This window comes from Mytilus californianus, unplaced genomic scaffold (assembly GCF_021869535.1).
Source record: "Mytilus californianus isolate M0D057914Y unplaced genomic scaffold, xbMytCali1.0.p SCAF_2, whole genome shotgun sequence".
In the NCBI taxonomy this organism is placed as follows: Eukaryota; Metazoa; Mollusca; class Bivalvia; order Mytilida; family Mytilidae; genus Mytilus; species Mytilus californianus.
Window position 1 is genome coordinate 53,565,125 of NW_026262668.1, and position 22,957 is coordinate 53,588,081.

A 22,957-nucleotide genomic window follows, 5' to 3' on the forward strand; every position below is an offset into this window, starting at 1 on the left:
TTGCAATTATAAGAAACAAATCGCATCTTAAACTGTATTTAACTGATTAATTTAAGACTCATTCTAGGTTGTCCCCATAAAGTACCTCTACTGATGTGTGCGTGCATACACATATAAATACCAATAACGACAGACACATAAACATACGACTATAATTATCATTCCTCACTATGCACTGATGATGTTGATTTTGGCACTTATCATCTAACATATTACTAAACAATTCATCGAACTATATACATATTTTACCTGGATCATAGGCGATTGGACATTGCCCCTTTTAAATTTCATTCATATTTTTTCTATTTTACTCTAATTGTAGTGCTGAATTATTTCCCTTATCTGCAAAAATAAAATTAATGGAAAAAATGTATTAAAAAAATACCAAATATAAACATAAATTCAAAAAGGGGGAAGTCCATAAAAACTGACAAAATCAAGCGTAGACGTTTTCAACCAACGGAACGAATGGAAAATAACTGTCATATTCCGGACTTGGTACAGGCATCTTCCGAAGAAAATGGTGGGTTAAACCTGGTTTTATAGCTATCTTAACTGCGTGCAAATTAAATAAACGAGTCGATATCCTACTACTGATACTAATTACTTATAGTGGTAAGGGAACATACATGTGATTACAGAGGTCCGTAAGGGTTTGGAATCATGCCCAAGGTCGGCAATTTCAGAAATATCCCAATTTGACGATTGTCGTCCCATTTCGTCACCTGTAGGACCATAAGATGCCGAGAGGTGTAGTTTGCTATAGCCTGCATAGACAGTAAAACCTCCTTTAGTGAACACACCAATCCAAAAAGCAGCATTCCTAGTCAATCCAAAATCACCCAAAAGATTTTTAGCCGATTTTAAAATATTAGGGGACAGCAACAGAAAGTGGCTGTTCCAGACGCATAAATGAAGAATTTTGAATTTCAGAAGCTCACGAAGATTGCGAAATTGAATTTTTCTTTATGAATAACCTAGACAAGATACGAAAGTCTTATCTCTTGCTACGCACGCCCTTACCGAAAAATAAGCCTTGTGGCAAACATTTGCCGCAACCATTTTACCATGCAAATGAAGGTTGCGGCAAGCTTGCTGCAAACAAAATTATGCAAATTAGATTTGCCGCAAACTTGCCGCAACTGTTTGCTGCAAACTTGCGGCAATTGTTTTCTGCAAACTTGCGACAAGCTTGCAGGAACTACACATATACCAATGTCATGTGTGTAGACACATTCAATTTATCTCTTTCAAATTGCACATCAAAATTTAAAAAAAGAACTTCCTGTCTGTATACAAACACTGTCATTGAAAGAATACTTGCACACTTATGAGATTAAAGGAAATACATACATGCATTTCATTTTTGAAAAAGGGAGCGGGGGTCATTCTTAAATGACATCATATACCGGTGTTAAGAAATAAAAAAAGATAAATCTCTAATGTGTATTGAGCATAAAGCTTGTTTAAGGTAATAATTCCATTATAGAATTGAACTTAACTTTATTAAACAGTATACATTTAATCAGTTAAAAAATTCAAACTTTTAATAGCTAGAGTATTTCACATAGTTGTTACGATGGTGACATTAATTATTTTATCAAAACAGTTTGTATTTACAAAACTACATATTGAATATCCTATATTATTGAACCAAAATGCCTCCTTGATCTCTTATATGTAACATTTATCAAACACAATCAACATGACCTAGCCCACAATTTCAAATTGTTAGCTTTTCAGGAAGTGCCAACTAGGCATGCCCAGTCAATACTGTGTAATTCTTGCAATGTTCTGGCAAACATATAGAATGGTCAAAGTTTTCTGCAATTTTGCGGCTAACATAAAGAATGGTCAAAGTTTCTGCAATCTTGCGGCAAACATTCTTTATTATCTTAACTTTCTTGCAATCTTACTGCAAACATTGATGTTTCTGGAAACTTGCCGCAAGATGCTGCAATGTTTGCGGGAAGTTTGCAGCTAGCGGCAAACATCTGCAAACACTATTTTCTGTGTTCCTGCAAACTTTTTGTTTGCCGCAAACTTGCAGCAAGTCTGCTGCAAATTTGCGGCAAACATTTCAGTTCTATAAGGGCGCAGCCTGACTAGCCAATCCCCAAAACAATGCATGTTCCACGTGCGTTTTCTCATTCTCCTACTGAAGAGTGTCCAGTGAAGAGAAAAAATAAATTAACTGCAAAACATTAACCATGTTTACATTAGCTAACCAAATTAATCAGAATAAACTTCATAAAACGACTGACAGTACAACTCCATTAAAGAAAACATGTCTTTTGGTGGATAATTGTCTCGTTTAGTTACAGATTCCACAATCGTACTGATATCGTAGCTGTTGTTTATGAAAACATTTCATTTAGTCTTGCCTGAACCGAATTTTGCCTGAAAATATAATGTATTTTCGTTTATGGAAATTAATGGTTCCAGTAAGTTATAAAATGTATATAACCACTAGAAGTATTCGTATTCTTATTGGTCGTTTGAAATATAGATACAATTTAAAGACCCAACTTCTATCTGTGTCTGTCGATTTTAATTGTTTCCCCTATGAAATCGCAACATCCAAATCTGTTCAAGCTTTATAGAATCTGTAAGATTCCTCATTTGAGCTAATATTGTTGGCAATTGTAGTAATGATGTATCAAACGCAAGCCTAGAGAAAATCATTGCTCCTTATCAGAACATTTTTGAATCAAGGTTTTAAACTTGTTGGAATATTAATTGTACCTGAACAAAGATTTTGTACTTCTTGCTGATCGGATGGCATCACCATTAGGTTCCTGAATGTGCCATGATTCAATAGAACTCATGAAATTTGGCATTTTCAGAGAAATCACCGAATCTATATATATATATATAACGTCTAGGAATGATGCAACATGGTTTCCATTTAACACTATCTGGTTTCAAAATTTTTCTTTTTTTAAACTATTTTGCGAGTTTGAACTTATCTTTGCTTGAATATTAGTATATTATACATGGATTGCTTACATTCCTCAGTTGGTTCCGTTATGAAAAAAAAAGATGTTGCTGAAATCGATAGAAAATTAGAATCTTGCAAAGGGGAAGTTAACACCGGACGTAAGCAGTCTTACATGTCAATAGACAACTGGATTAGAAAGAAGCCATTCTGGACATTCGACACAATTATCAAGTGAGCTCTTTTGAAGTTTTGCTTTAATTATTTTGATCTCAGCACATTCAGAGACCGTATAAAATATACCTCATAACAACATAGAAAATTGGAAATGATTATCACATCTGTCACATTCATAGTGATTTTCATTAAAAGCTTTTATTTTAATTTATGAATGCTTCAATAGAATTAAACAAGCAACTTTCCTTAGAAGTAGACACATACATGCAAAAAGTGTATAGAAAAGACCGAACTCGAAGGCCAATTCAAAAAGGGGAAGTCCATAAAAACTGACAAAATCAAACGCAATCAATCAACGGAACAATTTATAAACAAATGCCATATTCCTAACTTGGTGCAGGCATTTTCCGAAGAAAATGGTGGGTTTAATCTGGTTTTATAGCTAGCTAAACCTCCCACTTGTATGACAGTTGTTTATAGTTTATAAACCCGGCAAACAGACATAATAGGTTAATGTGACAATAATTGGGATCCAGCAGCCTGTGTAAACATAATACATCAGCCATACAAAACAACTGACTTTAAGGTGTAGTAAAGAGAAAATTTGACAATGACGTCAACAAAAAAGTTTTTGTCGTTGATAGTATACATACCGTTTAAAGTATACACTTTCTCTGTTAAGTCTATTTTTGGTAATATCCTTTAACGTGGCTCGGTATTTATACATCCCGCGATTGTGTTATTGTACTATGGTCATTTTTTGTATTTATGGCTTTCATTTTTGCTAATGTGCTTTGTCTATAGAGTGTCGATATGCCATTTTGTTTTTCTTTGTTGACATAATAGTTGTTTGCCTTAATAATGATTAAGATTATAACACAATGTTGACTGCTGTACCCCAATTTTTGACATTTTTACCTATTATGTCTGTTTGTTTTGCTCACACATTGTTGTAAATATTATTGAATTCTATGCGACTGACATAGTGTCAAGTGAGAGGTTTAGCTAGCTATAAAACCAGGTTTAATCCACCATTTTCAACATAAGGAAATGCCTGTACCAAGTCGGGAATATAACAGTTGTTTTCAATTCTTTTGATGTGTTTGATTTTGTCATTTGAAAAAGGACTTGCCGTTTTGAATTTTCCTTGGAGTTCTGTATTTTTGTTTTTCTGCTTTTTTCTCGATAAAGTAAAAAATTAAGTAAATAGAAATACAAGGGTAAACAAAATAGAAACAACACTGTAAAAACCCTTTGTGCACTAGACAAGATCAATAAAATATCTCTGACTGTGCGAGAGTTGTTGAGAGCTTAAAAAAGAATTGTAAAATCGTTTTATTATTGTGAAACGCGTATATTTTCCCCATATTTTCATCAATAAAAAACGTATAATTGATGCATGTAAATACCCATTTTCACTATGACTTTGGAATGATATGATAAGTTAGCCGGTGATGCTACTCCGTTGACGGATCTGGATTAACACTGTTTGATTCATTTGAATGCGGTTGTTTTTCCCTCCCACGTCGAGTTTGAATGAAACGCTATTTCCAACACCGCGTTTTGAAAGGGTGTTTGTCTTGATTATACCAGGACTTATATTATATTTGAACTGACATCAGTAAACAATCTACATGTGATAGTCAGCCGAATCATACTTAGCTTGACGAGAGAGAGAACTATGCCACGAAACATTTGGCCACCGTGTTTCATATAAGCCTTACCATTGGTATAGTTTGTATTCCCTCAATAGCTAGTGAAAAATCATCTTTGTAACATTTATTTATCTAGTTACACGAATATGTAGCTACTTTTAAATTTTAATAGTGAAGCTTCACTATTGAACTTTAAACAGCTACACGTACCTAGATAAAATAATGTCATATGGTCCAAGGACACAGTTATCGTCCTTTGGTTTTCGTTGTCTACAAATATAGTCCCTAGTGTGAACAGTGTATAACTTGCATTTTTTTTGGATACACTTTCCCAATTTATTTCTTGATATTTTATGCATGAAATATTAAGTAAGGGGATGAAATTACATGTTAAAAAAATTTGGGTGCTGAATCTTTATGTTAAGTAGTGATTTGGTCCAGTTAAAAAAGGTCAAAAACTAGAATGTCTGAAGCTGTCAAACTGAATTTTAGCCCCCCTTAACACAGAACTGTCAATATTTTGAGTTAGAGCTGGTAGAAGTTTCTATAATTTTGATATTATTTGTATCAATAGTAGTACACTACACTGTAAAAATCTTTTTGAGATAGAGCAGGTGCGATTTTTTTAATTTGAATTTATTGTCTAAAAGAAATGCACTACGAAATAACTGTGTTCTCGGGCCATATAGCTCCTAACGTTTCTACGTATTTATACATCCCTGGCTTTTAAATGTTGAGGTTCAAGCGTTCATGATGAAGATTAATCAAGAAAAGCGCATCGTACTCACGTAATTTATGAAAAAAAATGTTTTCATTTTGAGAAAAAATACACAAAAATGATCTTTAAAGCACTCCGGGAATCTTATTCCATCTGCAACATAAACCAATTTAAACAAAGTATTGTAAATCATTTAAGTTAAACGTTTGTATATAAGACAATTACCCATAAATATACTTGTACATTACTGATATTCAATATTGGAATACATGCATATATAGTAGTCTCCTAGGATTCTAGTTCACTAATTGTTATTTTTAAGATAGTCATCAAACATTAGTCTATTAAAATAATTTTCAATGTCGAAATATTATTACATTACTTATATACCTACATGGAGTTATTTTCTTTCAGAACGACAGGTCATTCTTTCGAAGAATCAACCCGGACGATACCAAGTTTCAATGAAATGTACTTCAAGGCATAAAATAATGACCTGTATAAGGTCATTATTTTCTTGATTAGAACGCAAACTTTAATTTACTTAAACATTTAATTCTTTTGATATCTATCGTGTGTTGTTGCCAATTGAGGGTTCACTTTTTTATTTTCCATATTCGCAGGTTTAATGCAGAAAACAATCCTTTCCTCCGTTTAATGGACTGACATACCAAAAATTGCCGTTGACACACATTTCAACTTTCAAAATAAATAATGTGAAGTTTAGTTAATTTATCGCTACAATAAAGGGATACTATGTGAGATTAATTTAATAATGCAAAACTTTTCATAAAAAAGCCAGATTTAACACATTCGTGTGTAGAATTGTGAAAATCTTATTTATTCATATTATATTGGAAAATATACTTTGACCTATGGATATTCGTTTTTCGTGTTACATGTACATGCATCATGAATTCGTGCTCTTCATGCCAGTTTTTTTTTTACATATTAATATACCTTTTACTTTATCTAATGATCAAATGGACAAATATTTTTTTCTATAGAATCACACCCACGTACTTTAAAATGGGGAGGGGGTATAATATTAAATCCTGATTCTTGAGTTTTATAAATAAAAAAAGTGGTATTACCAGACAAAAGAGAGAAAACAGTTATTCTGAATTATTCGTTTCAAAAATTGCTGAAAAAATAAGATGCTTTTCCGCGATAAAAACGGAATGAAAATAAACAACAACAAAAAAAACATAGCGTTCCTCTTTCATAAACAAAGTTGATACAATAAATTACTTACAAAGTGACTTGAAATTTTCATATACCGTAACATTTCATTTGTGTCTTGCTTCATGCAGTTACAGTAATATTCCTATTAAAACTGGACAATGATTTCTAAAGTTTATATATCTAGATAAATTAGTGAGTTTTATTACACATTACAAATGAACACATCAGAAAAGAATATCTTAATTTAGTGTGGTCGGTAAAATAGGATGGAAATACTGTAAATTTTTGCAGAAAATAATATTTGTTGACGATATATAATAAGTCAGATAATGCATATTTTAAGATTTTTCTTGTCGTATAACACACCACGGGGTGTCAGGATTGCCCAAAGAAAGATCTCCCTACGGTCGGTCTTTCATTTGACCAATCCTGACACCCCTCGGTGTGTTAAACTTCAAGAAAAACTTTAAAATATGCATTATATATAACATATAAAATTAATGCGAGGTATTCGAAAGAGAAATAATTTCTTGTAACCAAAAAAATATATATATGAAATAAGCATTTAAAATTATCCTGAGTTATTGTACATTATTGTGTCACATTTCTTTGACAGGAGAAACTAATTTAATAATCAATCTTTGAAAAAATAGATTTGTATAATGCTTGATTTTCAACATGTTTTGAAAGACTGTAGCATTAGTTATAACTTATCAATGTATATGAAAGTTTCTAATATAGTCTTCGTAGATACAATGTATGTAAAGTTACACTGTTTCATAATAAAAAAATCCATATAAATGTATCAACATTTTATAAAATTGCAATCATCAATCCATATGAACGCTACCATCCGTCAAGATCACTTATTCGTTCAATCATTCATCCATATGAATCGACTATCCACCAAGAACATCTCTCGTCCAATCATCCATCAATATTAACGTATCCATCCCCAATATCACTTATTTGTCTAATCATCCATCAAAATGAACGCATCCACCCACTACATTCGCGCGTCCAATCATCCATCAATATGAACGCTTCCATCCACCAAGACACTCATTTGTCGTTATGAAATCACAAAACCTTTAAGAGACTAATCCGTCTAACTAGCCAACTCGGTCTCATCTATCAAAAAATATATATTAATATCAGAATTAAATAAACTTAGTGTTCCGTATGTTGAAGGTAATGAAGTTCGCTGTTTGTAGATATCGCAATAGATTCATACTGCAATTATACTGATGTACTTTCATTTTTAACTGAAAAAGAATACATAAGATGTTGGCAATTTTTTAAAGAGTACTATAAATTTTGCGTTTTTTTTTTTTTTTTTAATTAGATATGTATTTTTTTATTCATTGGTTGCTTGTTGATAGCTTAACTTCCTGTTGCTCATATATTGTTCAATTATATATTCAATTTGCTAATGAAAACATTTGAATAATGAAATAATCATGCAATAAACATTTTCATTATGTACCTAGTAGTAAATACAAGTAAATTGTATTGTAATACAAGCAATGGCAATCGTGCTGTATCAGCTATCCGTGATGATATCGATATCTGTCACGGTTGCAAAGGCTTTATTAAACCTCTAACCTGTATGACGTCATGCAATCGATATCAGTCCCGGTTGCAAGGATTTTTCAAGCGCTTAATCTGGATAACGTCATGTCACACGAAAAACTTCTATTTAAGTTATGTAATAAAGTGTATATGAGCTCTTGGGATTATATTGGTATCTCGGGTTGATACGAGTGTGATATTAAAAACAGCCATATGATATTCTCTATATATACACGCGATATAAATGTTTGTGTCTTGTTTGCTGTTCATACGTTATTGAAAATAATCATTGCAACACAGTTGGCTGTAACCTACATGTATATATTTTTCATGTTGTCTTTCGCCAGCTTGACACTATATAGGCTAATTCTTTAAATATATAAACTTAACTTTTTTTTTTTCCAATTTTTTGAATTATTTGGGACGTGTCAATTTATTTTTTATAAATATAAGAAGATGTGGTATGATTGCCAATGAGACAACTCTCCACCAGAGACAAAATGACAAAGAAGTTAACTACATATGTTTGCCTATTTCACTAGTCGCAGTTAATAACCGAGGCGGTATAAAAAGTGTTATCTGATAATTTGCCTTGGAGTTCGGTATTTTTGTTATACTTTTTTTTCTATTTCATTATGATACATGTCTTACTTGAATCATTTATCTCCCTTGTTTTCATGGATTGGATTTTCTTGCTGACTGTTCCATACATCCTGTATAGAACACGTTCTACAGAGGAAAAATTTGAAGGAGTTTGTCTACATATGGGACATTTCAATTGTGTGTCTAATGATCTATTGACACAATTCTTATGAAATGCTGAAAAAATACATATTAATCTTGTAATAGCCTCGAATTGACTTAGTATAACTAAAATGATGTTAATTTTATGAACCAGTAAACATTTGAAACTTAATGAATGATTTTTAAAACATTGAAAAACTTGAATACTAGTATAACTTATCAACATATGTAATAGTAGTAACATGGCAGGTGTCACGTGTGAATTAGGATCAGCTTTCCCTTCCGTAGCGCCTATGACTAACCCCGCTTTTTAGTGGGGTTCGTGTTGCTCAGTGTTTAATTTTCTATGTTGTGTTTTGTATACTGTTGATTGTCTTTTGGTCGTTTTTTCTTTTTTTGCCATGGCGTTTTCAGTTTGTTTTTGACTTTACTAATGAGTTTGAATGTCCCTTTGGTTTCTTTCGACTCTCTTTTGACAAAACAATGAATAAATGGTAAGAGATCAGAAAAATACGGATTTTTGGGAGGAATGGCGATGCTTTGTTACCATGCTATTTTACAAAAACATTATCAGTATCATGTCATATTCAACTCTTCATTACAATAGCAAATAAATATATGTAACAGTACAAATTAGAATTTGGTAGGGTCCAAGATCCTTCTAGTAGAAATTTGAATTCTGATTTATACTAATTAGAATTCAGTACAAATCAGAATTCCTATATCTACTAGTAGAAAGTTTGATATCCAGATTTTCGACTATGAGGATTCTGGGTTGTCTAGTAGGACCCAGGATGTTACTAAAATCAATAGTTAGTATGATTCTGGATTCTATTGGATTTGTTTTATTATTTATTGTTTTTACTGATGCACTTGATAAGTAGGAAAACAAAATACTTGATAATATAATGCCACTTTCAGTATTTAATTACGAACAAAATGTGGTAAAATACATAAACATTCGTGAAATTCTTTTATTTATAATAGCATTTGCTAATATTATGTTGATGGTAGTTTGATATGCAAACAACTGTGACTTAACAGCATGAACAGAGTTCAGAGAAAAACTTTGCGTAAATTAACAAGACTGCACTAGTCTCGTAAACCAATCTTGATCTGAAATGATCGTTTTGATCTGAATAGCTCTTAAAAGACTAAAATGATTATTACGTCATTTTCAGTTTTCAGTCACTGCGGTAAATTTAGTACTGTTCAGACATTTCGCTTGCAGTTAATTAAGATCTGTTCAGTCTTTGTTCAGACTTCGCAGTAGCCGCTATTAACCTGTGCACATCAACTGAATTGTCTGAAATGCTACCGAACAGTACTGAATTGACTGCAAGATGAACATGACTTTAATATGCAGACTTTTCCGATCCTGTTAAGATCAAAATGACAAACAATACTGTGACCTATAAAGTTGCATGCATTCACGTCATTTGGACTCAGGTGGATAGTAGTCCAATTCGCAATTATAACACAACTTAATTTTATACTAAAGAAATAGTAGATAAATTGACTTCCGCCCAGTACAAACATGAAACAAAGTAAGACTTGTTTAATCCAGTCCTCCAATTTTTATCTGTTTGATATTTGAACTTTATAGTATCATTTTAGTTAGTTTCAGATTAGTAAAAGAGATTTTGTACAGATCCAAGTTATTTTGTCACGCATATTTACAACGAAAAAGTTAAATGATATTTTTTTTAAATTTTAAATAGTATTTCCAGATAGACAGTGACCTGAATCATTTAATCACACTTTTAAATGCCTTTTTTTCAATACGTAGGTTTTAAGGTTTCAAAAAAGTAAAGAAGGAAAGAAGAAAGCTTGAATTGATGTAGGTTGACCAATTTTGTCATAGACTTAGCTAATTATAATTTAAAATTGCACGAATAGCTTTTCTAACTGAAACACTTTGAAATTATTTGTTATATGCGCGAGACTAAATATTTAAGGCTTAAGAATTCTAATTTAATTTTGAGCAGAGACTGTTTGTATGGCAAAGTCCTCCTCCCGTTGGACAGAAGAATAATCACGAAATATATGTTTACTTTGTCAACCACATAACCTCCGACGTTTCTTCTTCTATCAAAGTGGTTCTCAAATTGACATGTCAGTTTTGTACCTGTCTGGCTAATTTATTCTTCCGTTAAAAATCAAGTGACAGAAATTTTCAAATGGTCTCTCTCTTATATTTTTGTTAGCCGTATTTTATTGATGCAACTTACTGTGTTCACAGGTGAGCCTTACTACTTTTTCCCTGTTTGAATCCTTTTGTTCAATGCAAATACCACAGTTCGACCCTGCAGATGAAAAGTTAAAAATAAATAATGAAACGTAAGCCATCATTTCAAAATCAAAGAGAGGCAATAACCTATGTATTTATACACACACGGGTTCAAAGTCTAAAAGTTGTTAAATCGCACTGGATTTTGGATATAAATTCGTTTAAATAATTTATTTAGATTGTGTTTTATATCCCTGTTTTGATTTACATGATTTTATTGATAGAGCAATGCTGTTTGCAAGGAAGCTATTGAACCGAAGACTCTCAATACTGATAAGGACACAATCATGCCTTGGTTTACCTTATCCGAAAATTCCTATGTTAGCTCTTCTATGTTTGTATTACGTTGGATTATCCAACATATTGGCCTTGGGCATTAAGAAGACATATTTATTGTAGAAATGCGCGTCTGGTGTAGAAAAATTGATGCCGTTAATGTTATCATAACCACGTAAATGTTCCATGTGAGATGTGCCTTAATTAATCATCTTTTCCATGTGTTTGTGTGTGTGTGCTAGTGTCTAACCATTGTACTTTGACTTTTCAGGAACAATACCATTTTGCCAATAATGGATCAGGAACGACTCACTCTTCCAAATCACCTGAGCTCAGTTTAAGGTGAGGTTCTTGCTGGTTTATCTTTTAAATTAGTTTGATGTGCAGATATTTTGAGAATTCTGCTTGTATTATTTTGTTAGTCATTACGTTCTCTTCTTTGTTAAGGATTATTTTATTGCCCCTTGATATTTTCATACTTTTATGCATTTTATAGGTTGTTTTTTTTTAGTGGGGGTAGAAGGGGATAACATGAAAAAGTATATAATACATACTAGGATTTCTTTTCGTAATTAAAACATAAATAATTTGAAAACAAAATTATTTAAAATGATAAGCTGTAGTAAAGTGTATCCTTTATATAAGACAAACAACAAAACAGCTTTCATTTTGATAAGTGATTTGAAGTGACTTCCTGTGATTACCTCCAAATTATTAAATGTATATTTGTACATTGTGCCCCCTTACATAACTTACCCATAAGTATTGTTACAGGAATGTATGATGTCTTTCGATGTATTTTCTGCAACAAGATACATTATATAAGCATAATAATAAGCTTGTGTCCAGTTTTAGGAATTCCCCGAAAAAGCACACTCAATGTCACATAAATTGATAATATTATTAGATTATTTTGGTCATATAGCTATTTTAGGAAGTACGTATACTTCCTTGATGTTCAATTTTTTTAGGTTTGAGTGATTCTGGTTAAGTTATTCCAGAAAAGCCCTTCGGACACTTATTTTCAAAGACTTATGTTCTGAACCTGTTTTTTTAAAATTCTGATGAAACCCGGTTAAACGTTTACGATAGTCAAAATCATAAAGAAAGCATTAATTAAGGGTCAGTTAGTTTAAAACAAGAAGAACCCCTAAGTTATACGTATTATAAGCTCCTATATTGCGAAATTATTTGACAATTTAATAATTTCTTGGTCCTACGTATACGATACGTAAAAATCATTTTGATATTGGACTTCATGTTGACATCAAATATCACTGATATGGTCATAATTAAAAATTGACAGTTTACAAAACTTTGAATTTTTCTATCCCAAGAGAAGGTTATCTTAACTGTTTTTGGCAAAACCTTACGGACTTTTGGGTCCTCAATGATCTTCAACTTCGTACATTATTTTGCCTTTTTAACGTTTTTAATTCGACCGTCACTGATGAATCATTTGAAGACGCGCGGCTGTCGTAAAAATATTTAAGCCTGGTACAATGTATCTATAATGAGTTTATATAATACTTTATCTCGTATGTTCATCTGTTTTGTTGAGGTTCGAGTTGTTTCATCTTTAGTTATCAATGAAATGATTATTAATTGTTTGTTCATTTGACTTTTATATTAGAGCTAGGAAGTTGTCTAATTTCTTCGTTAATGACCAAATGGTACTTTCTTTTTCACAGGCGTAATGTCCGAACCACACTTTCAAAGAGTTTGCTTAAATTCACAAAAAAAAACGATTATTCTTTTTTTTTTTTTTTTTTTTTGTACATCAAAGATCGATCTTTTAATTGGCATTATCAATTTCTTAATTTTTTTTATGTTTGTTTGTACATTGATATTTGGATAAAGACAAACAGTAACATATTAAAACTCATATCTTATGTTATTGTCAGGCTTTAGGCTTTGGAGTTCGGCTTGACTGTAACTCAACGTTGGAAAAATATGCTAGTACTGAAAGATTAATAACTTCTTATACTTTTCTATTACATACAACAAGCAAGTCAAACTTTAATTGGTTTTAATGAACAATCACTACTAAGGTAAGGAAGTGTCTAATCGTATAGGTTGGTATATAAAACAATAATAATGATGCCTTAAAAAAAATCTAATGTGTTACAGTGAAACTTTATTAAAGATAATTACACATAAATTATATAATATGTTATGTATAATGTCATAAATCTGTCTTTCCTTTTCGAATGTTTGTTGTTTTCAATAAGCAAATGTGAATTTCAGGTTTGACATTCCATAAAATGTACAACAAAATATTTTTTTTTCAACTGCCCAATCACAAATTTCAACTTGAACTCACACTTAAAGCTACCAGTAACAGTCTTGTCTATTTCTTTCCCTAAAAAACGTGTTTCGTTTTTAGAATTCGGTCATCTTTAAGGTTTTACTTAATTTACAAGTGCAATGGATTACCAATTTGGTGATGTTTTATGGTTAGATAAGGGTCACTTACCAATCTACCATTGCATGATTCCTGATAACTGAATATCAATTATCAACGCATCTTATAGGAGTAACACGTCGAGTGGCACTAGTGGAGCAAAATCTGCTTACCCTTCCAGAGCACCTGAATCACCCATAGTTTTGGTGGGTTCGTGAAGCTCAATAGTTACTTTTCTATGTAATGATTTTTGAAGTTGTTTGTCTTTTCGTCGTCTTTCATTTTAATGTCATGGCGTAGTCAGTTTCTCTCGACTTATGAGTTTTGAACACCCCCTTGGTATCATCCACCTCTTAATTTATTTGAAAAAAACCTAAACTAAATGAGGACAATATTGATGAGCTGTCTGCACAAACTGGAGATATTGTTCTATCATCAATTGGTATTGTTATTATTATTATTATTATTATTATTATTATTATTATTATTATTATTCTATCGATTTGAATAAAATCTCCTACAAATCCAAACCTTTTGAGCATGAACCTTATGCCATCCCTTACAGCAGGCTACCAATGATAGAACTAAGACTAATATCGAAATAGCTGTTATACTAATTGTAGCTATGATATCTTGATTTGAAAGCTCCGACTTTCGCCTGAAAAGAGAAAGTAGCTGAATACAGCAATGATGTCTCAAAATTTGCTATCATATAAATAATATCGATATGCATATGACAAAACAGTTTCGAAATACTAGGAAGCAATCATCGAAGAAAACATTGACTATTTCACCCAATGTATATAAAAATCTGCAGTCGAACTTTGCATTCAATTTCAGCCAACAAATAATATAATGTAAGCCATATTGAGTTACTTTTAAAATGAGCCTAATATACAGCAAAATCTAATAATATAGGGAAATACCTATGAATATTTGATATCCAACCTTGTATAAGAATCATTAATTGAGACTAGATACCATTTATCTTAAACTTTCAAGTTTTCATAATGGCATTTAGAATGAATGTCCCTAGGTTGAGGTTTTAAATATTTTCATTTGGGTTTTCAACCTGAAATATTAAAACCAAAGCAATGAAATATAAAAGTTATGTAAGATTGAACACGCAAATACCTCTTTGTTTGTACTAAACTTCACACACAGGACCTTGTTCATCCTTTTCTTGAATGTTTGGTAAAAATTGTCGAAGAAAATTAGGGAATATGGAAGTGTAATTTCACTTTATAAACCCATAGAAACATATTCACCTCCCTAGTTACTATGGATGTAACTTAATATATAGGCTGTTAGTTTTCTGAATTGAATTGTTCAATATTTTTCATGGTGGGGCCTTTTATAGCCGACTAAACGGTATGGGTTTTTCTCATTGTTGAAGGTCGTATAGTTGCTATAATTGCTTACATCCACTTCATTTGAACTTTGATGATTCATTGGTAATAATACCCCATCTCCTTATTTTTATATTGTTCTAATGTAAAGTCTTAAGGCCTATGGCTTTATTGAGGTCAAAAGTATATCATCGCACATTTCAAAATAAAACCTTTTACTTCTGAATATGTTTGGGTATTTGTGCTGTTGAGTTGGTGTTTTATTGACGTATAACTCACATCTCCTTTTATTCACAAGTATAAACAAATATAATTCGATATGTAGCAAATCATTGTGCATATTTAAATTTTCAAATTTCCCTTAAACCAGAACAGCAATCCAGAGTTAATGACGATGCAATTATAAGACCAAAATCCGTCGTTTTATACTAATTTGAAACATCAATGTAATTTGTAACTACACATTACACAATATCATTTCAATATCTGCAAAGAAGGGTTAAAAAGAATATACAATTATCATTTGTATTTTTTTTTAAATACAGTTATTAGGACAACATTAGGAATATTAGAATGAAACTCGCGTATTATGTCCAAGTACTTGTCGTATATCTATATACTAAATATCAGCTAAATATTTAGCGAAAAATATTAAGCTACCATTTTGCTTTTCGGCCCTTATGTTCTTTCGATAGTTAGGCGACCACCTTGATTATTCGTCACAATTTAAAAGAAAACATTTCTTTGCTTTGCTCCTGTGGAATGGCAACCAAAGATGAAGAACTGAATCTACCTTCATTGTACTAAATACCAAAGAAACCTCTTTTTAAACTATTAACATCAGTTTTATCAACAATAAAAACCGGTCCTCAGAGTAAATATGAAACGTGCTACTCTAAGGACGATGTGAATCAGGTGTGGATACTTTGGACTTCATTAGATCTGTTTCAGTACGTACAGTCTAATATAAATAAGAAGATGTGGTATGAGTGCCAATGAGACAACTCTCCATCCAAGTCAAAATATATAAGAGTGGAACAATTATAGGTCAAAGTACGGCCTTCAACACGGAGCCTTGGCCCACACCGAACAGCAAGATAAAAAGGGCCCCAAAATGACCCACACCAACAAACGACAACAACTGAACAACAACTTAGGACAGGTGCATAAAAATGCATCGGGTTTAAACGTTTTAACAGGCGCCAACCTTCACCCTAACCTGATACAGTAGTGTAACATTACAACATTACAACATAAAAAAGACACACTATAAAATATCAATTGAAATGGCTTAACTCGATCAAAAAGACATTAAAACAAAAACAAGTAAACATATACAAAACGAATAAGTTTGATCTTTGACACACTATAAATACAATATTTAAACGTAGGTGCCTATATAACATAGACGTTACAGGTATTAATAAAATTAGATGAATCAGAGTGTCAATAAGCCAACTCTAATCTTGGACAAAATGGCGTTAAATAAAACTACGTACACAGGTAAATTTAAATATAATAATTTTGTTGTTAGGAGTACGTTATTTTTTTTTACCATATTAATAGATTTGTTGTTCAGAGTGCGAGTACTGAAGTGAATATTTATCGTCATACTAAATACTTGGTGGTACATATTAAACATAGTGAGACGAGATATAACACAAAATAAGTAAACATTGAATTACAGAAATGCATTACAAATTATGGCAACAGGTCAACTTAACACGAAAGTACGATTTGAGAGTACTCTCAGTTACTGAAAGCTAGTTAAAAGCCAAAAACAATAAATAAAAAAAATCATGCATCAGATACTAAAATCAATTTAAACACATCCCAGGTATTAAGTGTTTTAACGCCATGGACAGTCAAAGAAAACATGACGTGCAATGCCAAAATAAAAGTTTCGACAGGCAGTAGGATCGTTAGGATATAACCTTATAATAAATATGTATCATGTTATATATAGATATATAAAGCAATCTCTAAATAGAAAATAAACGTGGATGTGTATTTATACATCCAAAACCCATTCGAAAAGAATACAAATTTAGTTATGTTTTAATTTGTTGATGACAAAATCGATGTTAGTGCCAATGTAAACAATATTCAAAGATCTTATTACAACATTAATAAGACAATCTTTACTAATAAGTTTGTTTAAAGGGTCGATGAGTTCACACGGATCACTTAGTGATTTCCGCGCTTTTTAGTACAATATTACCGTAACATTTAGGATGTGAAACACTATTTTAATAAGTTTTCTACAGGTACAGACATATTTACTAATCAAATCTTTGTATCTTTGAAAGAATTTAGTAAATGTTTTAAGTAATTTATGGTAACGAAATCCCTGATTTAATAAACCTTTTTCCTATTGCAATAGTATAAAACATTTGACTTCTCTGCCCTTTGCACTAGTATTCCCTATTTGTAACTTCTTAAAGACGAATTGAAATAATTAGTCCAACCATATTGCACATAAGAGAATGGCCAACGAAGATACAGATACTTTGTTGTAGGAACAATCTGTATTCTTATAGGAACCAACTGTGCTCCTTATCATACCGACTTGTTCCTTTATTCATAAGTGACTTCATATAGGATTTTCTAAGAAAAAACGTAAAGAAGCTAGCACGTTCCTTTAACTTCTCTTTCCGCTATATTTACGATGTCCTCTCATTAAATAATTCAAAGTTTGGTTTGTTGAACGCATCTATCCCATCGAACTTAATATGAAGATTACCACATATATATTTAAGTAGGTCTCATATCTTGACTTACATGTACATCTAAATGATGACAATGAAGGTCGGTTTCTGACAAACATTTACGACAAAAAGTATGATTTCAACTTCCCAATTGTGAACTTTCCATTTCTATGAAGCAACTTTCCAGCAGCACCTGCATATATCTCTCAGTTGATATAATATTCTTATCCCGATTTCCTTGATAGATGGTTACTGCTTATAAGGAAGCTATTGTTTCAACTGGTAGAGTTGAAGTCATCCATTTAAAATTTTAGAGGACGCCATCACGAATTGATTGATCGGTTTGTAATATCTTTGTCAGTTGACCACGAATATTTTACAATTGTCGTAAAAACTATAATAACAAAAATACCGAACTCCAAGGACAATTCCTTGTCCTCTGTTTCTCGATTGTGACCTAATGAGACTTTTTTCATAGAATTTGTACCTACTATAAGCAACACAGCGGTGCTGAGGAGCATGATCTGATTACCCTTCCGTAACATCTTAGATCAACCTGGGTTTTTGGTGGGGTTCGTGTTGCTAAGACTTTGTTTGTCTTTACGTCGTTATTCCATTTTGCCATGGCGTTCTCCGTTTCGTTTCGGCTTATGAGATTTGAAAGATATCCTTTTGGTATTTTTCGCTTCTTTTTCACAAGTTCTTTTTCATTTCTTGTGGTGTTGTGTTGCTGTCTCATTGGAGTTTACTCAAGACTCCTTTTGTTCATTTTTGAAGAATGATGCAGAACTTTTTTGTCGCAATTGATCCAGTAGTTTAAGATGTGTATTTATTTTTGTTTACATACGAACAAATGCCATGTGACAGTGAAACTCTATACCTGATTCCGATCAGCAGAACCGAATATGAACATTACAGCATCTTTTGTATTTTGATGGAAACAGATGTTTTAAGCACCAATATATACGATACATACCATTTAGTAAACGAGTATAATCCTGAACATACTATCAATAATATTGACCCAAGAATAGCCAGGAAAATGGATGTCTTTCGTTGATTGTCATTCATCGCATATTGTGTTGCTTTAAAAATTATACGTCAATTTGATTACAGGTATTAGTTTATTAAGTCTGTGATCCTACTGTTTGTGTTCTGACCTATTGTAATGAATTCAGTGGTCGAATTTAAAGTTACTGAAATAATCTAGACAGTATGGATAATTAATGCTGAATTATGCAATGTGCAGTACCTTCTTAGCTATAACATTAGTTATGTAAGAAATTTGTAAGTATCTGTTTCATTTCTGAACGTGATATGATTAATTCGCAGTCAGGTAACACAGTTTAATCACTTATGGTAAGACGTCCTTGTCGATGAACTATATATCTTCTTTACCTAATAAATTCAATGGTTATCCTTTCTTGGATTTAAACGCGACAAAAAATGATCTTTGGAAGGCTTTTGTTTTAAAGAAATTTTAACTGTTTATTTTTACCTTTCAAATGCATTTAACGTACACATTTTTTGTCTAGATCATTTCCTATTTTGTGCTAATAAATTTCGTTATTCCTCAAAAAAACACTAAGACATTAATAGATAATATATGTATAGTCCAACAACCAGTTCATGCAGTAAACTTTATCATAAGACAAGTTCATATTTCAGTATCAAGATACAATTGCTTTGTCTACAGTTGCAAGTACCTTAGAGAAGTTGATCCGAAACGTGCCAGTCAAAAGGATAAACTGCATTAAAACAATATCGGGTATCATTTAACACAAAGAGAAAAATAAAACAAGTGTAAGTACGTGGATATGTACATGTGTTTGTTTTAAATTTTATATACACCTCTATTAAAAATGTGAAATATTAAATGTAATTGAAGTTTAGTTTTGTTATTTTTGATAGATAAGACAATAGTTGCTCAAATCCACGTTATTTGGACCTAGTGGAAACGAATAAAAAAAAACAGTTCATAAGGTCGGCATCTCCAGTGCTCATTTTCTCGTCGACTAAATTATTCGCTTCATACAAGGACTTCTCAAGAAAAAGAAAAGAAAAAGCTATCATTATCTTCAACTTCGTGGTATGATATTAAGATGTTGTTTTGCTATGGATTTTTTCAATATGTTTTAGCCATTATAATCTCTTTCTCATTTATAACATCATCGTTTGTGACGTATCATAAAATGGGGGCCATAAGTTAAGAAGATCATGCTGACTCCTACCACAGAACGGTAGTAAAGTCTTTCCTTGGCACCTGAGGTCAAACAGATTTTGGTACGGGTATTTTTGCTCAGTCGTCAGTTTTTTATTTAGAATTTATTGATTTTTTATGTTTCTTCTTTCATTTGTCCTGTTATGCATTTTAAAAACTATAGGGTCAAAATCAAGACATGTAGGAAACCAATAATAATGACAGATGAACAATTGTTGAATCCAAAAACCTCCTTGCATATATTGTGAGTCTTTTAAACGAAAGTAAGATATTTTCCACAATCATATCAAACTATACACTATCTTTAAAGGCGTCATTTAGTGGTTGATGTCACAATTTCTAAAATAATTTCCAATATTCATGAAAGCTTCGGCAAGTTTCGATTTTCTAAGTTTTACCCCATATGTGTCTATTACAATGCTGGGAAAGATACTATTTTACTCTGTTCTGTCGGCAGTAACATACCATCTGCTCCGTCGAATGGCGTTAATATTTCTGTAAATACGTTATGCTGGTGCATGTTCACACTATACGGACTTCGTTAATAGGGGGCGTGCTGCTTACAAAAATATTGCTCAGAGTTATGAAGAAGATAGAGTGAAATCGAAAATATATGATGTTCATGTTCAGCATCAAGAATTTGTTGACCGATATGATGTGTCGGTGTCTCAACTCACTAGTGACATATTTTAGCGATCTTAAATCTTTAGAAACCAGTAAAGACGTCTGACTTAAAATTTTCTGATTGTGTCCTATTCCCTATTGAGACAATTTGGCTGAGTTTGGAATCGAAGGGCGGGTGATGCATTTTAACAGGTTACTCTCATCCTGTCGACGAACCCAGTCTCGTTTCTTTAGATTTCGTGAGATTACCTCAGTTTAAGTTTTTGCCTTGATTTGTCTCTTCCTCGTCGATTTGCTAGATTTGAACATCGGTAAACGATTTGCTAGATTTGAACATCGGTAAACTACTGTCACCTTAAGGTTGTACTTTGTAAATACAGCTATTTCACGAACCACGCCTCTTTTGGGGAGAAGTTTTAATATTCATAGATATTTTGTTTTGTTTACCTACTGGTATGATCTCTATGCTTCATCTCGTAAAGACACAAGTTGGGACTGTTACCAGTATAAATGCACATGGATAGCGGCCAAATTGAGTTCTGAGGAAGACACACAGTGAAAGGAGGGGTAGTACAGAATTTTAGTATAAGTTTAAACTATTAGAAATTCGAGGCATATAAATGAAAATATGCCGCACAACCCTATGTTTTGACCTTTGAAAAAAATAGTAGTGCATCTAAACTTTCCATTCTAGGATATGTTTGTTTACATAGTAAAGGTGGCACAGTTTTAGCCGTAAAAGGAGTTCCCATGGGAAATTGCATTTTCTATATTTAAAGAAGTGCAATCTATATGAACATGTATAGCTTTTCTAACTACATGTTAACTCAGTGACAATGTATGTTAATATTCCTCCCAACTTTCTATTACTTTTCATTACGACATGTCATCGTCTGTAGTGCTGATAATAATTGCCAGGATGATGTGACCTTCAGCGTATGCATTTGTTGACTGTTAATTCTGCATTAATTATAGACATTATATCAATAATGTCATATTTTGAAGCTTTACTTTTCCAATGTGATATTCGGATAAATTTGCAACCTTTTTTTCGTTCGATTGACCGATTTCTCTTTAATTTGTGTCATTTAAAATATTATTGACGGTAGTTTTGTCTTATAGAGAGTCGTCAACAAATTGCTTTGATTATTTGTAATAGATATACAAAATTAGTAACAAGATCTGGGTATTGCCATAATTTACATTATATTGTCTGTTAATGAATACTGTTAATATTCAAAATTAAGGTTCCAACCCTCTCAAGCAAAGTTCTTAGATCCAAATGTCTGTTCTGTTGAACCCTTGTTAAGTTTCGATGCTCTCAAACGTTTCATTATTTGCCAAACAAACTATTGGTGTTACAAGCATACATGTACGTAAAATCATTTTCTTATCAAAAAGACATAAAAGATATAAGCCAGGGGCCGGTTTCACGAAACTATCCAAAGACCTGTCATAAGATATATCTTAGGACATGTCGTATGATCCTCTTGTGACTATCTTAGGACATATCTCAGACCTCGCCTCGATGCTGTCTAGAATGATCTTAGCAAAGATCTCCTAAACCTGTCGCAAGTTCTTTAAATTTTTAAAATATGAAGATGGATTTATGGAAAAATTCATGTAAATGTAGTATGTGTTTCCCATAAATTACTAAACGTATTGATTAATTTTGAATTTATTCCATAATAAGATAATTTGCAAAACTAATATAAAAAATAAGTGTAATTTATATAAATAATCTATTAATAATACACCAATATACGTATGAAAATTCAAATACAAAATTGAGAAAAAAAAAGAATAAAATGATCACGATTTTTTTTTTTGTACAAGTCAGTTGAATTCAATTTGTCACTGTATCGGTTATAATAAGGAAGGTTAAAGGATGAAATCGTGCATTCTTTCTATAAATACATCGAATGTTCATTGTTGATAAATCATTTTGATAATCCGTCAACCTATAAAGATTTAGTTGTGAGCAGGAAAAGGAGTCCAAATTTCACAGAATCAGAGCTTCAAACTCTTTTGGATGCCGTGAAAAAGAACAAGTCAGTGTTTTTCAGTAAACTGTCAAATGTGATCACAAATAGTGT

The 22,957-nt window shown here is 32.0% G+C and overlaps 1 protein-coding gene across 2 annotated transcripts; it reads right to left on the reverse strand.

Moving 5' to 3' along the window:
• Nucleotides 1-5,668: 5,668 nt before the first annotated feature.
• Nucleotides 5,669-19,441, reverse strand: LOC127730024 (RING finger protein 122-like). Of its 2 annotated transcripts, none has more exons than XM_052238074.1 (6): nucleotides 18,993-19,441; nucleotides 14,491-14,617; nucleotides 12,312-12,357; nucleotides 11,221-11,295; nucleotides 8,897-8,974; nucleotides 5,669-7,938 (listed from the first exon to the last, which is right to left on the reverse strand). In XM_052238074.1, exons 1-6 carry the CDS (start codon nucleotides 19,085-19,087, stop codon nucleotides 7,913-7,915), a joined length of 447 nt encoding a protein of 148 aa, XP_052094034.1. In that variant the 5' UTR covers nucleotides 19,088-19,441; the 3' UTR covers nucleotides 5,669-7,912. The 2 variants fall into 2 exon arrangements, with proteins under 2 accessions (XP_052094034.1, XP_052094033.1); XM_052238073.1 differs by having other exon boundaries at nucleotides 8,897-9,064; nucleotides 18,993-19,423.
• Between the last annotated feature and the right edge of the window lie 3,516 nt (nucleotides 19,442-22,957).

Coding starts and splice junctions, on each gene's coding strand:
- LOC127730024 (XM_052238073.1), bottom strand. CDS start 19,087: ATGAATGACAATCAACGAAAGACATCCATTTTCCTGGCTATTCTTGGG. Junction 14,618..18,992: donor TTATACTCGTTTACTAAATG/GTATGTATCGTA, acceptor TTCTCTTTTCAG/GCGAAAGTCGGAGCTTTCAA. Junction 9,065..11,220: donor AAGGCTCACCTGTGAACACA/GTAAGTTGCATC, acceptor GTATTTTTTCAG/CATTTCATAAGAATTGTGTC.